The sequence below is a fragment of the Erpetoichthys calabaricus genome, chromosome 12 (assembly GCF_900747795.2).
Source record: "Erpetoichthys calabaricus chromosome 12, fErpCal1.3, whole genome shotgun sequence".
NCBI classification, from domain to species: Eukaryota; Metazoa; Chordata; class Cladistia; order Polypteriformes; family Polypteridae; genus Erpetoichthys; species Erpetoichthys calabaricus.
Genome location: NC_041405.2, coordinates 160,862,220 through 160,877,897, shown reverse-complemented (window position 1 = coordinate 160,877,897; position 15,678 = coordinate 160,862,220). Strand labels below are relative to the sequence as shown.

Below are 15,678 nucleotides of genomic sequence, written 5' to 3'. Positions count from 1 at the left end.
CCCCCAAAAGGTTCTGCTGTACAAATTGTCTCCCACAATTCCTGGCGGCTCATTTCAAATGCGCTGAGGAGTGATGAGTTCTTGTGCTTTTCATAAATTCAATGTGCTTTGTGATTTTACGCTCTGTGCTTTGACCTCGCTATCAGGACTTGCTTGATTAGGATTGCCTTCTTGTTTCAGGCAATTCCATTTTGCCTTTGAGCTCCATGGAGTTTCATTGCTATTGGAGAAAATTTTATTGTGAAGAATAAACTTTTCATTTATAAAGATTCTTCAAGGCTCTTTGTGTGTCCGGCTGGGGTTTTTGACTGGAATTCCACCTCTAGGGGGCATATTTGAAAGTGCTTTTGGAATTTACATACTCTGGGACCCTAACTTCATGGCACGTCACTTTTTATACATATTGTTATGCTGTGACCTTGTGTTAAAATCACTTAAATTTATTTTGTCTCTCATCACGCAACACTAAATACCTTAGGGTGACAAAGCAAAAACAAGATTTTTGAAATATTTTCAGATTAATTGAAAATAAACAACTGAAGAAGTCTGAATTAGCATAAGCTGCCCTAATTTGGGGCATTCATAACAAATGCAATGATTTACTCTGTGAGGTAGAAGGACATAATAAACAAGAATAGTTGTGTCAGACATTTGAAATATTAAAATGTGTGTTTCAATTCAAATATTTAAAGTCTAAATATACGCAGGTGAAGTGAACTGGCGACCCTAAATTGGCCCTGGTGTGTGGTTGGTGTGTGTTTGCTCTGCGATGGACCAGCATCCTGTCCTGGGCTTGTTCCTGCCTTGCACCCTTTGCTAGCAGGGATAGAACCTGTTCAGGACTAAGTGAGTTTGAAAATGACTGACTGTTCTCAATGAAACAGAAATTTATCATTTTTTAACCTTCTGATGGAGATCCATAGTGGGCTAGATGGTCCCTGGTAGAGGATCAAACATCAAAAACAACATCACATTTGTAATCACTGACCTTGAAATAGTCCTAAATGATACCACGTCTATGTTTGAAATTCATCTTTTTAATTTTTTTTTACTCTTGGTGGGCTACGATAGTGAGTGTTGTTCGGAAATGAGCTGATTCTTTGTAGTGAATGAGAAGAGCAGACTCCCGTCGAGGAGAGCCAAATTCTCAGCTCTGCTGAGAATCCATGCAGGCAGGGGCGGGACTTTATTTTGATGGGCACACCATGCGGCAAATCACTAAAGACTTTTATCTAAATTGTCATAGTGTTAAGATGACCTGTCATAGTGTTAAGATGGCCTTTACTGATTTGATTTGGTTGCTGTGTTTCTGTGTTCAGTTGTTCATTTAAAGGTTTGATTAAAATGTTAAACAGCAGCAAGGAGACCTGGGTTCGCTTCCTGGGGGCGTGGAGTTTGCATGTTCTCCTCATGTCTGCGTGGGTTTCCTCCCACAGTCCAAAGATGTGCAGGTTAGGTGCACTGGCGATCCTAAATTGTCCCTAGTGTGTGCTTGGTATGTGTGTGTGTGTGTATGTGCCCTGCCCGGGGTTTGTTCCTGCCTTGTGCCCTGTGCTGGCTGGGATTGGCTCCAGCAGACCCCCGTGACCCTGTGTTAGGATATAGCGGGTTGGATAATGACTGACAATAGTAACTGTGTATTTTTTTGTAATGAAAAAATGCATAAAAATAAGGCTTTTATGAAAACTCTGAGTAAAAAATTGCTTACCAACACACAAACCAGTCATAACTGCTAAATCAGGCTAAAACAGAAGGCTCTGAGTGATACTAAATGAAGAGCCATTTGGGAGCCGTAAGAGACGAATCTTTGAAAAGCTCTGGACCTCCCATCACTGGGCGAGGACCACAGCTGAAGAATCAAACATCACAAATATTATCATATTCATGATTAGCATCCTTGAAATAGAATAAAATGACACTCCACATACCAATAGACTGATCTCCATTTTTTTTTTTTAAAGTTTTGAGAAAAGGAGTGACTTTGACCCTTATATGCCATTAGTGGGGTTCAGCTGATGTGGCCTGGACAACTGCAACTCCTTCTGATCATTTTTATTGCAGACAACTATTGGTTGGCCTTTTTGTCAAAATGGACTATTAAGGAGGCTTTCTCTGGTCTAGACAGCTAAAAATAGGAAAGAGCAGCCCAAAAAGCTTGAGGTCTTGCATAACAAGACATCAAGACAAGTCGAAAGTTATAAAAATAAAAAAACTGAAGGGATTTCAAAGCATTGAGAAGTTATTACTATGAGCACAATAGCCCATTGACCCAAGGCTTCAGAGCCTTTGCCTTGGCTCGGGTGCATCCTGCTCTGTTGATCGTTGTTGAGATGTTTGGAGATGTTTTCCAATTATTAGGAAAGTCCCACAGTTAAGCAAAAGCAAAGCCATGTGGTTGAAGGAATTGCCTGCAGAGCTCACAGACAGCACTGTGTTGAGGCACAGATCTGGGAAGGCTGTAGTCTACCACAGAAGGTTCCCAAGAGCACAGTGTTCTCCATCATTCTTAAATAGAAGACGTTTGGAACAACCACGACTCTTCCAAGAGCTGCTGGCCTGAGTTAACAGCAATCAGGGGAGAAGGGCCTTGGTAAGAGAGGTGACCAAGAACCTCAGGCCAAGCTTCAGAGAATCTGTGTGGAGAAACTTCCAGAAGGACAACCTGAGTCTTACCACAGAGCAGCCAGACAGAAGCCAATCATCAGTAAAAGACACCTGAAGGCCCACTTGGAGTTTGAAAAAAGTCAACTAAAAGACTCTCTCATCTGAAGAAACTCAAGACTGGACCGCTTGGCCTCAATTCTAAGTGTCATGTCTGGAAGAAACCAGGCACCACTCATTACTAGGATGGGACCACTATTAAGGACATAATGACAGGGCAAACATTTCTATCAAAGATCATAGCGAGAGGGTCTGGAGTGTGGGAATTCAAAGAGAGGAAACTTAAAATGAAAAAATAAACAGAAAACATGAGGTAACAAAGTAGGAGCAAATGCAGAATCGTCAACGCTTGGAAAACAAATGAGTCTTAGAGAGGGTGGCATTGTGAAAGGTGCTGCTGACCAACAGGAGATGGCTCAGACTCCAATGGGCGTGGCCACTGCTGAGAACCGGCACAGACACCCGTGACCCTAACCAGGAAAAGGCAAGTCAATAAAATGGACTGAGTCAAAATAACAGGAAAGAACTTCATAAATAAGACGCTTCCCGTCTACCCTAAGTTCTTGTCTATAAGCCGGACTCATGTATTAGCCGGAGACCAAAAATCATACGAATTTTTAAAATAAAATCGTATCATAGATAAGCCGGACTCATGGATAAGCCGAACGTACTATAACCTATAACTAATAGAAGGGAGGGAGGTCAGTGGTCTCACTCGCGCCCATTTAATTTCTTTAAGGGGGGAGAGAGTGTGAGATATTGCCGTCTCTCTCACTCCCCGCATGGCGCGGTTGGAGCGGCCGGAGCGCGTTCTTTCTGCTCTGGGCGTCGCCGAGTCAACACGAGCGCGTAGCGGTCATTTAAATTGTGATTTTATATGTAAGCATATTTAAATATATATCGCGGATTTCTGCGGACAATGGGTCTTTTAATTTCTGGTACATGCTTCCTCAGTTGGTTTGCCCAGTTGATTTCATACAAGGGACGCTATTGGCAGATGGCTGAGAAGCTACCCAACTTACTTTTCTCTTTCTCTCTCTTGCGCTTTCTCTGATCCTGACATATGGGGATTGAGCAGGGGGGCTGTTTGCACACCTAGACGATACGGACGCTCGTCTAAAAATGCTGAAAGATTATCTTCACGTTGCTATCTTTTGTAAAGCTGATTCCTGAAAAGACATGCTGCACAGTGCTTCGCATACTTAAAAGCTCGAAGGGCACGTATTGATTTTTGACTGAAAAACAAACTCTCCCTCTCTCTCTCTTTGTCTGCTCCTGACGGAGGGGGTGTGAGCTGCCGCCTTCAACAGCTTTGTGCCGCGGTGCTTCGCATACTTAAAAGCCAAACAGACATATTGATTTGTTTGCTTCACTCCTTTGAAGAGGAAGATATGTTTGCATTCTTTTAATTGTGAGACGGAACTGTCATCTCTGTCTTGTCATGGAGCACAGTTTAAACTTTTGAAAAAGAGACAAATGTTTGTTTGCAGTGTTTGAATAACGTTCCTGTCTCTCTACAACCTCCTGTGTTTCTGTGCAAATCTGTGACCCAAGCATGACAATATAAAAATAACCATATAAACATATGGTTTCTACTTCGCGGATATTCTTATTTCGCGGGTGGCTCTGGAACGCAACCCCCGCGATGGATGTATAAGCCGGACTTATGTATAAGCCGATATTCTATTTTTTCATTTTCACAACTTTTTTCCTTAGATAAGCCGCGGCTTATTGACAAGAACTTAGGGTACTTATCTTAACCGATTCAGGCCTTGTTGTTATGGATTGGCACCGAGATGAAAACACGGCTACTTAACAACATAAAAACAAATCATATTTCATTGTGTTCCTTTAATTCTTCACCCTCTGATGCACTGAACTGTACATGAATGCATCACCAAGTACCTTCAGCTGAGAGTCAAGCCATAGATAAATCGCATTTGATCCTGGCTCTCTAATCCAGGAATCTCAGTCTGTCAGTGGAGCAGGACGGTGACAGCAGTCTGTCGCTGAAGCTGCTCCTCTGTCTGGAGATGATCCTGTTCAGTGGATGCAGTGGATTCTCCATGATTGACAGGAGTCTGCTCAGCACCCATCGCTCTGCCACAGATGTCAAACTGTCCAGCTCCGTGCCTACAATAGAGCCTGCCTTCCTCACCAGCTTGTCCAGGCGTGAGGCGTCCGTCTTCTTTATGCTGCCTCCCCAGCACACCACTGTGTAGAAGAGGGCACTCGCCACAACCGTCTGATAGAACATCTGCAGCATCTTATTGCAGATGCTGAAGGACGCCAGCCTTCTAAGGAAGTATAGTCAGCTCTGTCCTCTCTTGTACAGAGCATCAGTATTGGCAGTCCAGTCTAATTTATCATCCAGCTGCACTCCCAGGTATTTACAGGTCTGCACCATCTGCACACAGTCACCTCTGATGATCATGGGGTCCATGAGGGGCCTGCTCCTCCTAAAATCCACCACCAGCTCCTTGGTTTTGCTGGTGTTCAGGTGTAGGTGGTTTGAGTCGCACCATTTAACAAAGTCCTTGATTAGGTTCCTATACTCCTCGTCCTGCCTGCCCACTCCTGATGCAGCCCACCATAGCAGTGTCGTCAGCGAACTTTTGCACGTGGCAGGACTCCGAGTTGTATTGGAAGTCCGATGTATATAGGCTGAACAGGACCGGAGAAAGTACAGTCCCCTGCGGCGCTCCTCCCCCACACTATGTGACTCTTCAATTCCACCCGGGGGGGTAAACGTTAACATTATTCAAAGTTATTGTCTGTCTGTATACCTGCATTGTTATCACTCTTTAATTTAATATTTTCTTTTATCAGTATGCTGCTGCTGGAGTACGTATGTGAATTTCCCTTTCTATCTATCTATCTATCTATCTATCTATCTATCTATCTATCTATCTATCTATCTATCTATCTATCTATCTATCTATCTATCTATCTATCTATCTATCTATCTATCTATCTATCTATCTATCTATCTATCTATCTATCTATCTATCTATCTATCTATCTATCTCACCTTGTGACATTTCCACATCATCTAGTGCTACAGCATTTTATTTAGTCGTGCCTGTTCTGTTAAATTGTAAACTTGTTTACAATAAAAATTAATAAAATAGGAAAAAAGCAATAACCCTTCTCCTGCAGTATCACTAGATATGCAACATATACCTGCACAAACAGGCTGAGCCAATGCTTAAATACACCTGTACACCTGCTTATATATAAATGCAGTTCTCTCATCAGCCAATCACGTGGCAGCAGTGCAATGCATCAGACCAGGCAGGACCAGGTCAGCAGACTCAGCTAATGTCCACATCAAACAATGTGACGTCAGTGAATACGACTGTGGCATGACCGTTGTTGTCAGAAGGGCTGCTTTGAGTATTTCTGGAGCTGCTCATATACTTTAACACACAACAGGCTCCAGAGATTATGACGAATGGAAGAAAAGCCAAAAAATGTCCAGTGAGAAACACCTTGTTGATGAGAGGTCGGGTCAGGGTGGGGAATAGCCAGGCTGGGTTGAGCTTACAGAAACTCCAATAACCACTCTGTACAAGTGTGGTGAGCAGAAAAGCATCTCAGTATGCACAACATGGCAGACCTTAAGGCAGACGGGCTACAACGGCAAAAGACCTTCTGAGGCAGCAGTGGGCACAGGCTCACCAAAACTAGACAGCTGAAGACAGGAGAAACACAGGCTGGTCTGATAAATGTTCTGAGCCACACAGATGGTTGGGTCAGGATAGCATGAATCCTGCCTTGTGCAGGGTAATAGTCTAGGCTGGTGGTGTAATGGTGTGGGGAATGCCCTCTGGGAACACTCTGGGCCCATTCACACTAACCAATTATCACTTGAATGCCACAGCCTCTTTGGGTATTGCTGCTGACCATATGCACCCCTCTGTGGCCACAAATTTATATGTCTTCCAAAGTTTATCGCCCAGCATGATAATCCATCATGTCACGAAAAAAAACTGGTTTCAAGAACATGACAGTGAGTTCTTCTGTGTCTTTCCCAGTCACTAGATCGGGATGTGGTTCATTTTGCACGGCCCACAAAACCCCGGGGATGACGCGTTTGGTTTCATTTCGAAGCCAGTTATGCCTGCTTTAAATCGAACCCAATTATATGTTTGTGTTTCGATTCACCAGCAGGATGAATGTGCAGCTGACAAATTTGCAGAAGTTATCATATACAGACAACAATCTCAAAGGAATGTTTCCAACATTTTGTGGAATCCATAGCAGTGCCAAAGGAGTCCAGTACACACCTTTGGTACTGCGTCTCTTCGGAGAATCCTCGGGTCCCGCTGGTCTAACTTTCTTTTACTCATGGAGTCCCAAATGAGGCACATGACCTGCATTGTGAGGGAGCGTCAGTTATGGCACTACGGCCATGTGGTGACATTACCCGAGGGTGATCCGGCTCGCAGGACCCTCATTGTTGAGGACCTGAGCGGCTGGACCAGGCTAAGGGGAGGCCCATGTAACACCTGGCTGTGGCAGATAGAGGGTCGTTTCTTAAAGGTGGGACTGGACCACGTGTCTGACTGGGGAGTTGCCAACCAGGATCCCAAGGTGTTTCGTCATGTGGTAGGTGTGGCAATGTGCTGTACCAGCGCTTGCTCCCTGACCTGACCTGTGGAATCCATGCCATTAAGAATTGAAGACTGTTTTGAGAGTAAAAGAAGGCTTAGCCAGTGCCAGTGTGGTGCATCTAAAAATTTGCTCAGTGAGCTTTTGGGGTGCTGCTACTTTATCTACATGGACTTTGATTGTGTATTATAGACTATTCCAATTATAATTATTGTCTTATATTGCACTACATGTAGTTGTGTGTGTAGCGCTCCTGATTTTACATTCGCACTACGTGGCAGTAAAGCTGACTTTGTTATGATCGGTGATTTTCATTTCATTTTTTATCTGAGGTGCTGAAGGGTTTTTGAGCAAATTATGCGTCCCAACCTACCTGGAAAGGGGTCTCTCTTTGAACGGCCTTTCCTGAGGTTTCTTCCATTTTTCCCTACTAGGTTTTTTTGGGAGTTTTTCCTTGTCTTCTTAGAGAGTCAAAGCTGGGGGGCTGTCAAGAGGCAGGGCCTGTTAAAGCCCATTGCGGCACTTCCTGTGTGATTTTGGGCTATACAAAAATAAACTGTATTGTATTGTTTGGGGTTTGATTACCTGAAGAATTCAATTCTAGCCTTTGTTTTTAACCAGGTGCTTAAAAAGTTGATTCATTTTACCGTTAGTGTTTGGATATTATTAGTTTCTATGGTGCGCGGCATGGTGGCACAGTGGTAATAATAAATAATAATAATAATTCATTACATTTATATAGCGCTTTTCTCAGTACTCAAAGCGCTATCCACACAGGGAGGAACCGGGAAGCGAACCCACAATCTACCACTGCGCCACCTGTGAGGACGCGCTGCTGCCTCGCAGTAACGAGACCTGGGTTCACTTCCCGGGTCCTCCCTGCGTGGAGTTTGCATGTTCTCCCCGTGTCTGCGTGGGTTTCCTCCCACAGTCCAAAGACATGCTGGTTAGGTGTACTAGCGATCCTAAATTGTGCTTGGTGTGTGTGCCCTGCGGTGGTCTGGCACCCTGCCCAGGGTTTGTTCCCTGCCTTGCGCCCTGTGTTGGCTGGAATTGGCTCCAGCAGACCCCCGTGACCCTGTAGTTAGGATATAGTGGGCTGGATAATGGATGGATGGATAGTTTCTATGGCAATTTTCCCAGAATGCTGTGGGAATCTGAGACATGTGGCATCATCGGAGTGACGGTGCATGCATTTCTGGGATATCTGAGGTTAGGATAAAAACAGTTCTGGTGTGTGATTCTTGCAATGAAAACATTTTTCAAATGTTAACAAATGTGCTTTAGGTGTTAAGGTCTTTGAATTTTGATTAGTGTTCTGAACGTGAAGAAACCTCAGTGAGACTTTTGGTAACGACTTTGGCCTCACATTTTCACTACGTCTTATTTCCTGAACATTTTGATTAAAGAATCCCCACTGCCTCCTTCTGAGTCAGCAGAGACCTGACTTGAACCCGCACGACGACATTTTGTTTATCAATATACTGTATGTGTGATCACCGCCATTTTGTGGTTGTTATTCAGGGCAGTGTCCATACTGCTTATAGTCACTTTGTCCAGTACTGGTCATGTTGAATGGTGCGTGATGTCAGTTCTGCAGAGCAGATGGAGTGACCCGAGACCAGAAGAGTACATGTGTCACAAGTGAAATGAAGATTAAACGATCTTTCACCAAATTACAAAACAAAACTGTAAATTGTTGTTGAAGTTTGTGCCTAAATGTCCACAGCTAGAAAGCAGACAAAACAACATAACAGCATCACATGAGAGTGACCAGTAATTTCACCAGTATAAAAGAAGGAGGCATGCAGCATTCAAACTCTTGGGATATTATAAAGACTAATCATCTAACCGGGACCTTCGGAACGCACTCAAGTGATTCACCGCTGACTGTGAAGTGGCCGGGATGAGGATCAGCACCTGCAAGTCTGACATCAAGGTTTACTCTTAGAAAAGAGTGGATTGCTCTCTGCAAGGTGAGGGTGGGCAACCGCCCTTAGTGGAGGAGTTGAAAATCTCAGGATCAAGGAGACAAGGGAACGTGAGCTCGACAAGCGGACTGGAGCAGCGGCATCTGCTCTAAAGCGTCTTACTGGTCTGTGGTAGTGAAGCGGGAGCCGAGTCTAAAGATAAAAGTTGATCTGTATCCCTTTCTCACCACTGGTTATGAGCTCTGGGTCAAGACCAAAAGAATGAGAGTGAGAGCACAAGCAGCAGACAGGGCCACTGGGTGGACTCTCCCTTGACAGGGTGAGAATCGTAGTGATTCAGGAGAGCCCCAGAGTGGAGCTGCTGCTCCTTCGGATTGAGAGGAGATACTTTGGGGTGGCTCGGACATGTCGTAAGACGGGTAGACAATCACAAGGCGAGAATTGTAGAGAAAAGAAACATGAGCGAACGCAGCACAGTGGCAAACCAGAAATCAAAGTCAACGTCAACCTGTGTACCCTTTAGCCTCCCTGCAAGAACAGAAAAGGCATTTTTAAAATTTATAAAAAACACAACTTTTTGCGGCAAATGAATACATACCATGTGTCACGTACGCATGTCAGAGGATCTCCTGACGGGCTCTGCTGAGGCATGTAATAACCTGCTGGGATGAGAGAGGGCGCTATCGCTGATGTCACCTTCACCTTCTCTCCCTGCAGCACTGAGAAACCACCCAGTGAAGACACCTGACTCCGCCCCTTCTGGGTCCTCGTCCATAAGAGTGCCGAATTCCTGGAAGGAGGCGCCATATTGCTATATGGACGAACCAGCAATTAAAGGGGCATACAAGGTTTGTGGTTCAATTTTGGTCCGAAACCCTGGCCATTTCAATGCCAAGATGGCCACCCCACAACCCCCTAGCCCCTGTTGGAGCCCCAAATTTTAAATCTGCCAGAATCTGTCATTCCTGCACCCGGCCACCAGGGATTGTGAAAAATACCAAACTTATCCTTTAATGAGAAGGAAGCTCCTTTGTAATGAAGCCTGCATAAAACGCATTGGCGCAAGTGCAGAGTCAAGTGCCAGTGTGCTGCCATTGCCGAGTTAATGTGGTGGGTACCGTAGAAGTCCGTTTTTATATGTCAGTGCTTAGTTATTTTACATATACTGTGGATATATTCATATTTTTTTAAATAAATAAATATAATTTGCCTTATATGTGCTAAAAATATAAAGAAATATCTTTACAAGCTAAAATACAAATTATAAAGAGGGCAGAAATTGGAGAAATAAAACATGTCACGTAGCAGAGTCAGTGGGGTTTGAATAGAACCACTGTGGAGCATTGAGGAAGGGCGTAGATGGACACCACACACTTGCAAACCTTCAGAGACGCTTCTCTGCTGATGGATGTGCAGCCACAGAACTGGGCCACCACGTCACACAGGTGGAGTGGCCTCTGAGCCCAAGTGAGTTGTGAGGTGGAGCTGGTGCTGTGAATGCGTACAGTGAAAGTGGCAGATGAGAGCACGTGCGCCACATGGAAGTTGCTGCTGGTGGTCACACATGGCAGAGGCGCTGTAGGCTGGCCAAAGCAGGAGAAAGCATGAACCTCGTAACATCCACACAAACCACCCACTCCAGCCCCTGGAGCTGTGTCAAGATGTACCCATAATCCTCTTATCAACTCTTTGGCTTTATTGTCATACCATCCATACTCCGTATTGCAGCATACAGTGACACGAAATAACAGGGCCTCGCAGTGTGACATACACAAAACACAGCACAAGTGTAAGACAAGTACAGAACTATACTATATAATATGAATAAATACATTAATAACATAGTAATAATGTGAAATAGTAATAAATAACTCAATAACAAGTAATATTAGAAAACAACAGTAGTAGTAAGTACAACAAATGCTCTGCATATAAATAATCTATTAGGAACAGATCTGAGGGCAAAGGGGGCAGCACAAAGTTCAGAGTCGGGACCACCGAGGTGAAGAAGCTGCCACAGGACTTGCCAGAACTGGTTCATGTCAAATCCACCGAGTCACAATGAACTACAATCCCTAAATATTTTTACGTCATTACCTAAGGTGTGACTTCATTCACATCCAACAACATGCACTACTGCAAAATGACCAGAAGTTGACCTACCTGCGGTTGATAAAGGCTCCCAGGGTCCCGCGGTCCTATTCCCACAAATGAACGGTTGGAAGGGGGTGTGCCCGGGGCTGAGTACGCTAAAGGATGAGGGGAGAGGGAAGAGGAACAGAAAGAAAGAAAAATAAAGACAGTTAGACTGGGACTGCAAGGGAAAGAACACCAAAAATAATCTCATCAAACATCCAGCAAAGGACTTGGATTTAGCTGGAGGGGAACACTGGCTGGGGCAGGTCACCTCTGAGCCCACCTGAAATTCACTTCCCTCTGTAAATAGTAAGCAATGTCTGCCTCAGTGAGGTGCCACCCAACAGAGAGAATTGGCATCTAACCTCGACCCAGAAACCAACACAAAATCTAAGCGAGAAAGAAGAGGTGGCAGTGGACACACCACACTGATGAAGATGAGGAGAAAAACAAAACAAAACGTCACTACCCTTTGGCTCCTACAGATTTGCTATCATGTTTTCGTATTAATGTTTCCTGCATTCTCATTCAAGACATCTATCTATTATATAGTGCCTTTCACTCTATCTGTCTGTTATAAAGTGCCTTTTATATCTCTCCTTTTCTATATATGCCTATCTATCAGTTATATAGTGTCATTCATATGCTGTATAGATGTTATATAGTGCCTTACTTTTCTCTTACTGAGTTTCATCTATCAGTCATTTATTTTTACTCATTTGGCTTACACCTTTAGCCAAGGTGACTTACAACATCTGAGCTGCAACTGGATTTGTTTCTTTGGTTTGACCAAATGGAAAGGTGACGTGACTTGCTCGGGGTCACTTTGCTTATCATGACAGATATGAAAATGTCAGAAAGACCATAGATTCCTGCGGTGGGCTTTGGTGTAAAGTGTCACTGGAGAATGGAAGAACAGGTACATAGAAAATAAAAACAACTAAACAAGAATTCATTCCGGCCAGGTATAAAACAAAATGAGGGTTAGATATGTCAAAAAAAGTCGATGGACACCTTCATGTACTCCCCCATGGGATAGCAGTATTGTACTTCTGGCTAATTAATCCACAAAGGCTTTCTCCAGAAGTTGTCACTTTTGACCCAAAAGATCTACTGCAGATGGCTGCTTTGGCAATCAAATGACCAGATCTCTGCTTTTGGTAATAAGTAAAGATGAGCTGACCACACAGAATGACCCGATGATCTTGATGCCCGCTGTCAAATCTGCACTGTATTTCAACCCAATCATGGGTTCTAGCAGACCTCTCAATGGGAATCTCTTTTCGGCTTTCCTCCCACACCTCAATGCCCTGCAGATTAGGTTGATCCCTCGCTTCTTTCTAACAACTCCACTTCCCCTCCTGCCAGCTCACTGCCATATTGGGCTGCCCATTGTCACCACTGAACTCTTGGGCTATTCTTCATTTTCCCTATAATTGAAATGTATGGTGGATTCAGAAAGCATTCAGACGCCTTCACTTGCTGCATTGTGTTGCACTTTATTGTGTTGTAATTTTCATTTGAAACAGATGCAATTGCCATTTGTGCCCATCAGTCTACACTCAATAACCCATAATGACAAAGTGACAACAACTTGTTTTAGAGAGGTTTGCAAATTCATTAAAAATTAAAGATTGAAATCTCGCATTCCTACAAGCATTCAGACCCTTCATTCAGTAGTTTGTAGAAGTCCCTTTGGCAGCAATTCCAGCTTTGAGTCATCTTGGATCATCTTTACAAGCTTTGCACTCCTAGATTTGGACAGTCTGCCTACTGGCAGAACCTCTTGAGCTCCGTTAGACTGGATGGGAAGTGTCTGTAAATGGCCATCTTCAAGTCTCTCGTTACGCAAGTCCTATTGGGGGGTAAGTCTGGGCCACTCAGAGACTTGTCCCAAAGCCACTCCAGCATTGTTGAACTGTATGCTTCAGCTCATTGAATTGTTGTCCCTGTCTGAGGTGGCAAGCACTAACAAGCAGGTGTTCTTCAAAGACCTCTCTGTATTTGGTTGCATTCATCCTTCCCTCTATTCCGACTGGGGTCTCATGTCATGATAGCATGATGCTGCCACCCACCACTGACACTCTTTGTATTGGGGATGGTACTTGGCAGGTGATGAGCAGTGTCTGGACTTCACCAGTCATCATGTGTGAAGTTCTGCCCAACGAGTTTGGTTTTTGTTTCATCAGACCTTTTTTTTTTTTTCTTCTCAGCTTGGAGTCCTTTGAAGGCAGTTTGGCAAATTCCGAGTGGACGGTGAAGAGTGGCTGCTGTCTGACTGATAAAGTGCTGCTGAGATGGTCACCCTTCTGACAGGTCCTCTCATCTCAACATAGGACTTCCAAAGCATAGTCAGAGAGACCATTAGGTTCTTGGTTACCTCCCTTGACCAAGGCCCTTCTTGTCAGGGTAACTCAGTTTGGCCGGCTGGCCAACTATAGGAAGGATCCTGGTGTCTCCAAATGCCTTCCATTTCACAACTACTGGGGCCGCTGTGCTCATAGAGACACTCACAGCGTTGAAAATGTTCAGCTCTCATGTACACAGAGGCCTGCTCCTATGACTTAAGGCACAATCAGGTCTTGGGCAGCCACTGGGTATGTCACACTACACGACTAGTCATCATAGGCACTCGGAGTGATTACCTCTGACTGACAAGCCGAGTAGTGTGACACGGCCTTTAGTAAAAATCATGGGATGTAAAGTTTCATTTGTATTAGCCATTAGTTGAGTCTTAATGGTTGTAATTATCTGTGTGATATGCAGAATCTGACGTTATATTGTAAGTATTACGTTTAGTGCTATATTATATTTATTTGTGCAAATTTTATGTTTACATTTATGGCTGTGTTCTATGCAATGTGCTTTTAATGTTATGTCACACTCTCTCTGTAAAACCTTCCAGCAAACCCAGTTTCCCTCAGGGATCAATAAAACTCAATTGAATTCAATAGTCTTCCTTTCTTCTTTTTACATATCATCTATAAGCTGCCATTCTGGAAATACAGACATGCATATACAGTAATTTGTACCTTACTAGGTAAACCTGACTAGAATTAAGCATGACCATCAACTGCCTTATTTAAACTAGAAAGTCCATGCTGTGTCAAAGGATGGAAAATAGAAGAAAATGACAAAAAAGACCAGAAGAAGAGGTAGCGTCGGAAAAAAAAGCTAGGATTGTAATTGGGATTTCTATGACCTGGTGACAAAACCAAAACGTGTATTAAAAATGGAAATTGAACAAACAAAGACAAAAAAAAATGTCAACCAGGTAAGTATTTGAACCTCCTTGACGTTAACCCTGAGAGCCTTTTGGGCTCTGATTTCTGTGTAAAGACGGTTAACCCTGAATGTCTCTCTGGCTTTAGCTGTTACAATCCAATGTAGGGCGTTAAAGAATGAGTAATGCAGGTGAGAGTATTCTGCTGCCATCTAGTGGATAAAATAACATCATGCAGCAACAAATAGCAATATTTTCATGTGTTTTACCTCTCAATATTCATGTGTGCGGTGGAGTCTTCAAGCAAAACACAATGGCATGAAAATGAGAAGATGTAAAGCCAGTTTTAGAACAAACTGAAACTGAACCATCAGTAGAGGTGATGATGATGTGAACTGATCAGACACTGACATGGATGGTGGAACTGATGGAGGGTCCTATTGCTATTTTCTGTATAAGACACCATTTTGCATATCATTGCTAGGCTTGCCTTTTATATTTCTAGGGGCATCGTTTCTGAAGTCACAACCACGGGTTCATCAACACAATGGGATTAAAAATCAGCGTAACGCACTAGGCTTTATCCAAAAAATCCTCTTTGTGTCTTGCCTGATTTTTGACTTTGATTCTCACTTCTTGTCTGGGTTTCAGTCTCTGCATTTATTTTTTTTATTTGTTTTGTTATGCTTTTTTCATGCAAGTCTCCCAGTTTGTCTCAAAAATTAATTAATCTGTTTCCTGCTGGGACAAGCAGATACGCCACTGTACAACCAAACTGCCGTAATATGCCTCGTGAATTTGGTCCCATGAAGATTCACTGTGGTGCAAGTACAGTAGCTTTGCAGTAAAAGAGGCAAAATTTCTGCAATCAAGTAGAAGAACAAGAAAGATGTTAGGCTCCTAATCACTGTTCATAATGTCACAACGTTCAATGCTCATGTCAGGGGAAATGTGGAAGTCATAAAGCCTTGGGATATGGTAAGGTATAGTAACACAATGGGCGACATCGCTCGAGCAGATCAAGTGCTGACATTCCATCCTGTCATGCGCAAGAAACAGAAAAAATTATAAGGAATGCGCAAAAATGAAACAGACGTCTACTGTCTGATCGTG

The 15,678-nt window shown here is 43.6% G+C and overlaps 1 protein-coding gene across 9 annotated transcripts in view; it reads right to left on the bottom strand.

Annotated features, from left to right (window-relative positions):
* nfic (nuclear factor I/C) overlaps positions 1-15,678 on the bottom strand; it is a 491,683-nt gene that overhangs the window by 66,116 nt on the left and 409,889 nt on the right. For all 9 annotated transcript variants that reach the window (XM_051934998.1, XM_051934995.1, XM_051935001.1 and 6 more), the window contains one exon: positions 11,370-11,455. In XM_051934998.1, coding sequence (XP_051790958.1) covers positions 11,370-11,455 — 86 coding nt within the window. The remainder of the gene's footprint in view (positions 1-11,369; positions 11,456-15,678) is intronic.